The sequence below is a fragment of the Silene latifolia genome, chromosome X (assembly GCF_048544455.1).
Source record: "Silene latifolia isolate original U9 population chromosome X, ASM4854445v1, whole genome shotgun sequence".
Classification (NCBI taxonomy): Eukaryota; Viridiplantae; Streptophyta; class Magnoliopsida; order Caryophyllales; family Caryophyllaceae; genus Silene; species Silene latifolia.
Window position 1 is genome coordinate 292,981,687 of NC_133537.1, and position 10,976 is coordinate 292,992,662.

Below are 10,976 nucleotides of genomic sequence, written 5' to 3' on the forward strand. Positions count from 1 at the left end.
TATATGCATGTAATGCAACATCTACGTTTTAAACCTAGCATGTGAGATTAGACTATGTCGGTTTGACAAACAATTTAGTATCCAATTGGGTTGAAGTTAGAATTAAATTGACTGAGAGAAAAGCGATACAATGAGAGAGAAAAAAACCAAAAAAAGCGATACTGAAAACCCTAAAAACAATAGAATCATCCTCGGAGTGAGAGCTTACGCCAACAACAATGGTGAAAATTCTTTCTGCAAAAAAGCTCGTTTCTCCTAAAACCTATGAAAAATCCTAAAATATTCCTTCTTCTTCCTCGAATCTGAATAAAACAGTTCAGGGGCCTTCTTCCTCTGCGACTGGAAAATCCAAAAATATTAATGAGATCACTGGGTTAACTCCGTTTGACCTAGAAACTGTTGAAATGGAGAAATCCGAGGAGCAGTGGTTAATTCAAGGGAAAAAGAAGAAAGCTTTGCCTACTATTGAAGAGGAACCTGCTGATTTGATTCAATTTACAGCAGACGATGTTAAGGAGGAACTTCAATACTGGCAAAACTCTGTTTACTGTTTCATCTTGGGGGCCAATCCTTCCTGGGATATCGTTGAAGGTTTTGTGCGCAGAATCTGGGCTAACTACCCCATTGATAAGGTATCATTCTTACCAAATGGCATTTTCTTGGTCCGTTTTACTACTGCTGCAAGCAAGGTGGCGATTCTGAAACAGGGTCATTTCCTGTTTGATAATAAACCGCTAATTGTTAGGGATTGGAATGAACAAGTAGAACTGACTAAGGAAAATGTGAAGAATGTTCCTGTTTGGGTAAAGTTGTATAATTTGCCTCTGAAATTCTGGGGTAAATGTTTGCTTCGTATTGCTGACCTTGTTGGAAAATACATAAAAAGTGACCCTGCTACTGCTGATAAAACTAGGTTAGGTTTTGCTAGGGTTCTCTTGGAAGTCCCTTTTGGCAAAAACCGGCCTCTGTATGTCAAATTTCTTGATGAGGAGGGTAATGTTGTGAAGGTAAATGTGGAATGTGAATGGAAACCCGTGCTCTGTACTGTGTGTGGGGGGACTGGTCATGACAGTGAGAGCTGTAGGAAATAGAAGTCTATGCCAGTTTCTAAAGCACCACCAGAAAAAAAAAATGGGTTCCTAAGAAATCTGTACCTGTGAAACCTTTGAGTACTGCTCCCAAACCAGTGTCACCTATGATTGCCGTGAGTACTCCTGCTGCTGTAAGGACTACCCCAGTGGAGATCCCTCATAAACTACAAGTGTCATGGAATAAGAATGGTACCTACACCCAGGTTAACACTCCAGCTAAGAATCCTGTTACTATGAGTAGACAAGAAATTATTCAAGCAGGTCAAAATTCTGTATCCTTTAGTTAATATACCTTTTTGGATGCTCTAAACAATGCTACTCCTAAGGTGGGGATTGGCATTAATGGTAGTGTATTACTCCCCTCTGGGAGTAATGCATAGCCTAGGTTTCTGGAATGTTATGGGACTAAATAATCTATCCAAGCAAAACCAGGTCAAGTGGTTCATTCACTCTCATCAGGTGGGTTTATTTGGTCTCCTTGAGACAAAGGTTAAACCTTTGTCTCTAAATGTTCTCAGGTCTAATGTGTGTGATGGTTGGTCAGTCTCAACTAATACTAGCTGGCATTGTGGTGGTAGAGTTTGGGTCCTATGGAATCCTACCATCTTTCAGGTCCAATTTCTCCAGTATAGTGCTCAATACATTCATATGGAAGTTACTGAAGTTAGCTCTAATTTTCATTTCTTTTGTACAATGGTATATGCTTTCAATGAGACTGCTGAGAGGAAAATGCTTAGGCAGGATTTGAATTCTTTCTCTCACAATATAAATGCTCCTTGGATTATATGTGGTGACTTTAACTGCGTCCTCTCCCCTTCTGAGAGATTAGGTAGACAGACTAGTGAGGAGGAAATGAAAGATTTTCAAGCATGTATTGACTTCTGTGGTCTTTTGGATAGTCCTGCCTGTGGTTCCTTTTATACTTCAAACAATAAGCAGGATCCCTCTACTAGGGTATACTCAAGGATTGATAGGGTTCTAGTAGACTCTGATTGGTTATAAGCAAGACTTGGTTATTTTTCTCATTTTCATAATGAAGGGCTTTTTTATCACACTCCCTGTATTATCCAGGATGCTACTTTGAATAATGTTGGAAGGAAAAGCTTTAAATATTTTAGCTTGTGGAGTCAGGTGGATGAATTTCTTCCATGTGTTCAGAATGTTTGGTCTCATTATTGGGATGGCACCAAGATGTTCAGGGTTGTCATGAAGCTAAAGCAGTTGAAAAAGCCTCTCAAGGATTTAAATTCTAAGCTCTTTGCTGATATTGAAAATAGTTCTATCCATGCTGAAAAAGTCTTGGATAATATTCAGAGCCAACTCAAGCTTGATCCTTCTAATCCTGTACTGATTGAGCAAGAATTAGCAGCTGCAAAGATTTACTGTGATTTGAAATCAGCCTGTAACAGCTTCCTATTGCAGAAGTCCAAGGCCACTTGGGTCAATAATGCTGATGATAACACTAAATATTTTCACAGTGTTTTAAAAGGAAGATTTGCTCAGAATAAGATTTTTAGTATAGCTGATGCTGAAGACAGGGTGCATAGTGATGGGGATCATATTCAGCAAGCCTTCTTGGCTTATTATGAAGGCTTATTAGGTTCTACCACACCCACTATTAAAGTTTCTAATGCTGTAGTTCAATTGGGAAATATATGTACTTTGGCACATCATGATATTTTGCTTGCACCTGTCTCCAAAAAAGAAGTGAAAGATGCCATCTTCTCAATTCCTAATCATAAGGCTCCTGGTCCTGATGGTTACTCCAGTGCATTCTTTAAGGATGCTTGGCCCATTGTAGGGGAGGAGGTCTGTAATGCAGTGCTGGATTTCTTTCAAACTGGGAAATTATTGCAGCAAGTGAATCATACTTTTATTTCTCTCTTACCTAAGTGTGATATGCCTTAGAATGTCACTCAGTTTAGGCCAATTGCTTGTTGCAATGTCCTATATAAGACAATATCAAAGATTCTTTGCACAAGACTTGCTGCTGTGTTACCTACCATTGTGAGTGATAATCAGGGTGGCTTTATACAAGGTAGGAACATTATTGAAAACATACTGATATGCCAGGATATTATGAGGCTTTATAATAGGAAAGATGCCTCCCCCAGATGTTTTTTAAAAGTGAATCTTAGGAAAGCATACGATTCTGTTAACTGGGATTTTCTTGAACATATGCTTGTTGCTTTGAACTTTCCTTAGAGGTTCATCAACCTGGTAATGGTTTGTGTTAGATCTGTATCCTATTCTCTTGTCTTGAATGGGATGAATTTTGGCTATTTCAAAGGTGCTAAAGGGTTAAGACAAGGAGACCCAATTTCTCCCTTGCTTTTTACCATTGCCATGGAATATCTTAGTAGAATTCTCCTCCATGTGACTACCACAATGAAGTTCAGGTATCACCCCATGTGTGGTAAATTAAAACTGAGTCACCTCATGTTTGCTGATGATTTACTTCTTTTCTCCAAAGGTGATACAACTTCCATCATGATCCTCCTTAGAGCTTTTGTTACATTCACTGCTGCTACTGGTCTTCATATGAATTATTTGAAGTCTAATATATATTTTAATGGAGTTGCTGAATCAGTTAAACAAGACATTCTGCAGGTGTCTGGTTTTGTAGAAGGAACCCTCCCTTTTAAATACCTGGGTGTTCCTATCTCTGCTGGCAGACTGTCTGTAAAGCACTACTCAGTATTGATAGAGAAGATTAATGCTCGCATCAGAGGATTTGGTGCAAAAACGCTCTCCTATGCTGGGAGACTTACACTGGTATCCTCTGTTCTTTCATCTTTGACTAATTATTGGGCTTCTATCTTTCTCCTACCAAAATGTGTAATTAGAAAAGTTTAGGCACTCTGTAGAAATTACTTATGGGATGGTTCTCCTGATTATATTCGAGTGCCCATGGTTAGTTGGGAGAAAGTTTGCTCGCCAAAATGTGAAGGCGGTTTGGGACTTAGAGACAGCTATGCTTGGAATGTTGCTGCCATAGGTAAGGTAGTCTGGTAGATCTACTCCAAGCCAGATAGCCTATGGATCAAGTGGATCAATCACCTCTATATACAAGGTACTGACTGGAGTTCTTATAAGCCAAAAACTGATACAAGTTGGTCTTAGAAAGCTATCTGCAAAGTGAAAGGAAAGTATAGTGCTGCCTACCATGCTGGTCACTGGTGCCCTCACCCTAAGGGGTATACTGTTTCTAATGGCTATGAATGGATAAGAACGAAGCAAACTCGTGTGCCTTGGGCTACCTATGTATGAAATAATTGGTGCCTGCCTAAACATAATTTTGTGAATTGGCTTATTGCTAGGAAAGCCCTGATGCTCAAAGACAGATTAGCATCCTTGGGCATCTTTACTGATGATAAGTGCTTACTGTGTGGTATTGCTTCTGAAACACATGAACACCTCTTTCAACATTGTGGTTTTACTAAACTTCTTCTCTGAAACCTAATGCATCTACTGAACATCAGAGGTCCTGGTTCTGATGCGTTATTGTGGGTGCAGAATAAGCCTTGGTCTGTGGTTAAGAAAAATGTGGTGTCTGCCTTCCTTCAAGCTGGACTTTATGATGTCTCGATCCAGAGGAATAAGGCGAGAGTTGATTTTACTGTTGACCGTCCTGAAGTTGTTGCCCAGGTTACTCTCAAGTTATTGAAACTTTGTGCAGTACCCTGGCAGAATAGAGCAAGCAGACCTAGTGATGTTTGTTGGATCAAGTCTATTTTTGCATAAGTTTTTTATCTAAAATTGCTATGTAATCAAACTGTGTTATAGTTTGTAATAGTTTGTTTTGAGCTTAATGAGAATTTCCTAACCTTTCACCAAAAAATAGAATTAAATTGATTACATGTGAATGTCAGTTAAATAAATCATACAAGAAATAAAGAATAAAAATAAAATAAATTACATAGATTACAATTGAATTAAATTGAAATTATGTCATAAATATGCTCAAAAGAGGGATTTGAAAAGAAAGGAAAAATAGAAAATAAATTAAAATATGAAAATATGTTTAATTGTAAGTGATAATTCAAATAATAGTCGATTAGAAACTTAATTAGGAACCTATGTCAAGACGATAAAGAGTTCAGAGGCAAAAACCAACCCAGAATAGGCGCTGCAACTGGTGCGTCCTCTGGAAGAGGCGCATCACCTGTTGCGGCTATTCTAGAGCTGGGCTCTGACTATGAAAGTCGGACCCATGGTTAGTTACCGCTCGTTGGTTGTTTTATATTGATTGGTTATATTCGACTCAAGTGGAAGTCATTTAGCATGTTTATGTACACTGAAGATCGTCATACAGTGAGAGAAGGAAAATAAAGCGAGATAAAACGATGGTTTACAAGCTATGGTTACTTGCGATGTCGGATTTGATTTTATACATAAATTGAATTAAAACGGTTAAAACAAAACCAAAATCGAACGAAAACTTGGAAAATAAAGGGAAATATACACAAAACACGAATTTTAATGATTCAATATGGAGAAATCGAACCTTTAAAATCCGGATTTGAATTAATGACGAAAACCCGCAAATATCGATTATAAGGGATTTAGGCCCGAAAGGATTGGAAAAGGTTTTACAAACAAGTTTTACGAACTGGAAACATGAGAATTCGAAGAAATAAAGAAAGAAAAATGAAAGAAAAAAAGAACAAATACTCGAGGAAGAAGAACATCGGTAGACAGGCAGCCTCTGGAAGAGGCACAACAAGTGTTGTGACTATTCCAGAACGCGCACCTACTGGTGCGTTTCTCCTAGGTTGTCTTTCGCTGCTGTTTTGTCGAAAAGGGTTTTAAAACGTGATTTTGAAAACGGTTTTGAGCATGCTTATGACATAAATTCTTACAAGAACTATAATACAGAAATAAAGTAAATAAAATTAGGATTTTACACCCTCAGACTTACATGTTTGATGAAACGAGATTGACTAAATTGTCGTTAGTGATTGCTCGACTCGATGTATGACAGAAAGTGCCCTTAAAAAAGGATTTAAAACAGATTGATTAGGGGGAGTTGGTCAAATTGGTCGGTCTACGCAACGTGACTAGTACTCAGAATGATCTGAGCTTATGTGGTCGCGTAGAGCAAGCACGTAGGCGTCGAAAAGCAAGAGCGTGGTCTTAGAATGCAAAGGGAGAAGAGAAGGGCGGACACTCGCGTGGGAAATATGTGAGGCGGAGGCCTCTATTTATACTAATCACGTGAAGGAATTTAGGTAAAAGTAGGATTAGGAAAGAAATATGGAAGAAATCTGGAAACAGGGAAAAAACCAGCCCAGGAAGAGGCGCAGCAGGAACTGCGATCCTTCCAAGAGGCGCAGCTCCTGCTGCGTTTTCTCTTGGGTGGTTTCCTCTTCAGCAAGAAAGATTTTCGTGGTTTTTAATTAGGAATTAGGGAAGATGTATGCTTCTTTATTCCGCAAGGAACATATTTCCGTGATAAAGGATAAAATTTAGGAATAATATTCCAGAAAATTCCAGAATATTCCGACCCGGTTTTAGAAAATGGAAGCGGTTTTTGACCCGGACTCCAAATGTACTCTAATTACTGTCAAAACGACCGTATCGGCATGTAGATGATGACCATGAGGTTGAATCGACTGTTTGAGCTATCACATGTCGACGAACTTACGAAATGTCATAAATCTGTTGGAGTTAGTGTCCTCCACAATAGTGCGTTTACATAATAAATCTCATTAATGGAATATCATCAGATATTTAATTATTTGATCCTCGTCAGTTGATTAACGTAAATCGATAATGGTTGGCTGACTAGAGTTTGACGTTATTGTCGTGAGACGGCGGTGATCAACTGACCCCTTTCGGTCACACCTAAAGGAACGAACCCCAATATACAACTAATTAATTGTATGAGATACAATTTATTTAGTCCCTTGATTTGTAGACTAAAAGGTTAGTCGATTATTTTTAGAGAGATTTCGAGTTGCGAATTCGAGGCACGGCAGTTATTATTTAATTATGCGATAATTGAATAAGAAATTTTGGGAGACGGGTTTTAGTTAATTAATTGTTAATTCACTAAAATTGTACTAATTGATTAATGTGATTAATATTAGTACGTAAATAATATTTGTAGTGGTACACGTATATTTACGGAGTGATTTGGACGATTTAATTATGGAAGTATTTAAACATGAAACGATGTTTAAAATAAAATTACACGTATTTGTGCGACAAATATAAGAACCAACATGGACCCATAAATGGGCAAGTGGACCGTGTAAAATAGAGTAGTGGATGATTAGAAACATAATCATTTCACCTTACTTTATATACTACTATAAGTTATCTTATAAATGATTTTGCATGTGATGTAAGATAAAATAATATAAGACAATTGAACACTTCATCTCACCACACTCCACCCCCCCCCCCCCTTTATAGACCAAATTGTTTGTTCATTTTTACACCCTACAACATTCACTTGTATACTTTGCATGTGATTCATTTATTTGGTCTACATCTCTCTAAAATTATTACACATCTTTACTAAGAGGTTAGTAAACAAATTTTATTACTAAGAAATGTTAGTAATATTACAAATAATATCAAGGGTATAATTTTAACAAGTTCTAGTTAAATACTTGTTATTATTTTTGGGTAAGTTCTTGGGTGCATCTTGAAGGAGATCTTCTCTTTGAAGATTAGTAAGGAGGATCATCTATTTGGTATAAGCTCAAGAACAAACTAGTAAGGTGAACTAGTTTGTGCCCATTTTACCATAAAATCAATGTAAGGAAATTGTTTTTCCTTAAATTTTCATTATTATGCTTTTATATTTGCATGCATGTTACATAGATCACCTAAATGATAAATTATGAGATAATTTAATTTTTATTAGAGAGTCTAATATGGATCTATGATCTTTCAAGTGGTATCAGAGCTTAGGCTTGTAATTTGCATGTTGATTTTAAGCATTTTAATGAATTATGAGATAATTTATAAAAACTCAAAAATTGTGTTAGAAGAGGTTTTAGCACGAAATTTTTGGGACATGCATACCTACTGATCTCAAAAGGTTTTTGATATTTTTTGGTGATTTTGGAAGTTATTTTGCTATTTTTAATGATTTTTTGTAGAAAACCGAGTCAAAATGCCGTATTTTAGTTAAAAATTGACTAAAAATAGTTAAAAGTTGATTTGGTGCATGGATTTTTTATGCTATTTCATGCATGTTTTCTAATGATTGTATGCAAAAAGTTGAAGGTTGGTTCGAATTTTTTGCATGTTTATTGATTTTATGAGATAAAAGTCGATAAAAGTGAATTTAATTAATCATAATTTCGAAACATTTGATTCCGCCCATGATAAATTTATGTACATTTAAGAATATTATTTAAATGTTAAAAGTGATTTTGTATGTGTGTTTTCATTTTGTTTTGATGTTTATTGGTTAAAAACTGATAAATATCGATCTTTTTCTTCATAAAATTTATCCGGATTTTTTGGGCATTGTTTTTCTGACTTTTTGGTGTTCTTGGGAGTGTTCCAGAATATTAAATTTTTTTTTTCAATTTTTTGGGTAATTTTTCAATTATTTTGGATTTTTACTTAAATATTATGATTTTTTCGATTAAATTAGCAAAATATCACCAAGTCAAACGAATTATTTATCATAAAATTAGTGGGGACTAATTTTGATGTTCAAAACAGTTTGGACAATTAGTTTGGACTTAAATGAGATTTAAGAATTGATTATTGACTTTTACATGTTAAAAATCGATTAAATCCACAAAAACCGAGATGGATACCAACGATTGATAAATAGGGCGATTTTGGCATCATATTTACAGCATTTTAAGCATATTTATTTAAGTTTAATGAATGATTGTCATTTATTTAAAGTATTTATCTTGTTGTACCTAGTATGGCCTAGTTAATTTTAATCGTTATTACCCGAAATGAATGGGAATATCGATTTGTTTGTAATTAAATACGATTAGGGCTGTTCACCGGTCCAGAACCGGACCGACCCGGACCGACCCGGACCGAACCCTCAAAGACCGGAACCCGGCTACCTACAAAATCTAGAATCGGCGACCGGACCTGTGACTCTTAGACCGGACCTAGACCGACCCGACTCTACCAGTCTGAAAACCGGACCGGACACTTTGGACCGGTTTTAAATTAAAACACCAAATCTGTGGTTAATTGTTCTAGCGATATCGAGGAGTTTCTGCAAATTGTGTTTGCCAAAGTCAATTCACGTATACTGTAATGATTATTTTGTCCCCCATTGTGTATTAAGATGCTTAATTTCCAGTTTAGGGGTGGAAACACCTCAATCAAATTAAAACTAATTTATTAAATTAAAACTAATTTATGGGTTATATATATATATATATATATATATATATATATATATATATATATATATATATATATATATATACTTCTCCGATTTGATTAATTTGTCCTCCAAAACCATTATTCCATTCAAATTTTCCAAAATCGAGGTTATACACTTCTCCGATTGCAAAAAGGTATGACAAATAATTAATATAGAAAATCTAACTATACCTTTTTCAAGTTCTCTGGTACAAATTACTCCATATTTTTTATTCTGATGAAGTTGATAACAATCACGAATAATCATATTGCGGGATGGAATTTGGAAATTAGGACAAATGACAGACATAAATTTTCTAAAACCATCCCTAACTTTATGTCTCTGTTGGCATCTAAAATAAATAACAATTAAAAACCAATACAAAAGTATAGTGAAAAATTGAAAATATTGAAATAAAATAAAGAAAAAAATAACCTTTATAAATATAAATAAATGAAAAGTTGGAAGTCAGATGGACAAAGGCTATTCTAGAGGGTAAAAAGAAGAGTTAAAGTGAAGAGTAGGCGAGTTTCAGAATGAATATAGAAGAAAAGTGGGGTTTAAATAGTTTAAAGGCAGTCAAAAGGTCAAAAACCCTACACTCAAGTTGACAGGTTTAGGTTAATTCTACTATTCTAGAGAGTTCCTAGGTTAATATTTCAATTCTACTATTCTAGAGAGTTCCTAGGTTAATATTTCCGCCGCCATTCAATATGTAAAGTAGTGTAACGTGGTTTCAATTCTACATACGGTCCCCGGTTCTGGACCGGTTTTCTCCGGGTCTGGACCGGATAAGACCGGAGACCGGATTTGGTAAAAAGCAAGACTGAAGACCGACCCGGCTGGTTTACGGTCCGGTTCGGGTCAGACCGGCCGGTCCGGTCCGGTCCGGTTTTACGGGCCGGGTCAGATTTTGAACAGCCCTAAAACCGATCTCGTATCGCCGTTTTGTAATTAATTAATAGTTTTATTTATTTTATTAATTAATGTATAATAGGAATAGCTATGTAATTTAATTGTAATAGTTATTTTTACCGGCGTTTCCAAAAGACGGATTACATCGAGACGGAGTCTATTTTTGGTGTTAGAAATCTACATCTCATTACTTAACATATTCTTATATGTTACAAATTAATTTAGTCATAAAATTAACTTAAATCTTATGCATGCAAACTAAATAAGAAGAGATAAGAAAATCAATTTCTCACCATTAAAATTTCGGTCAAATGGGCACCAACAAGATCTCCTTCTTGTTAGTTCTTGAGCTTTCCAATATTGGATGAACATTCATGACTTCAAAATAGAAGCCCTCCAATTAGTAGCACCCAAGACTATCCCTTAATCCCACAAACTAACATGTACTAGATATTTGTAATGTGGTTTACCTTAAAATTGATTACTAATACTCATATACTACTACTAGTATTATTAGTAATTGATTCATACAAATTAGATTCATCAAACTTGATTTTATGATGAACAAGAGAGAGAAGGTATTGTTTTTATTAAACATAAGAAGA

At 35.7% G+C, this 10,976-nt stretch overlaps 1 protein-coding gene across 1 annotated transcript; it reads left to right on the plus strand.

The window, feature by feature from the left end:
- Positions 1–404: 404 nt before the first annotated feature.
- Positions 405–1,378, plus strand: LOC141620324 (uncharacterized). The gene is made up of 2 exons (XM_074437228.1): positions 405–1,080; positions 1,188–1,378. The coding sequence occupies exons 1-2, from the start codon at positions 405–407 to the stop codon at positions 1,376–1,378; spliced, it is 867 nt and encodes a 288-aa protein (XP_074293329.1).
- Positions 1,379–10,976: the final 9,598 nt, after the last annotated feature.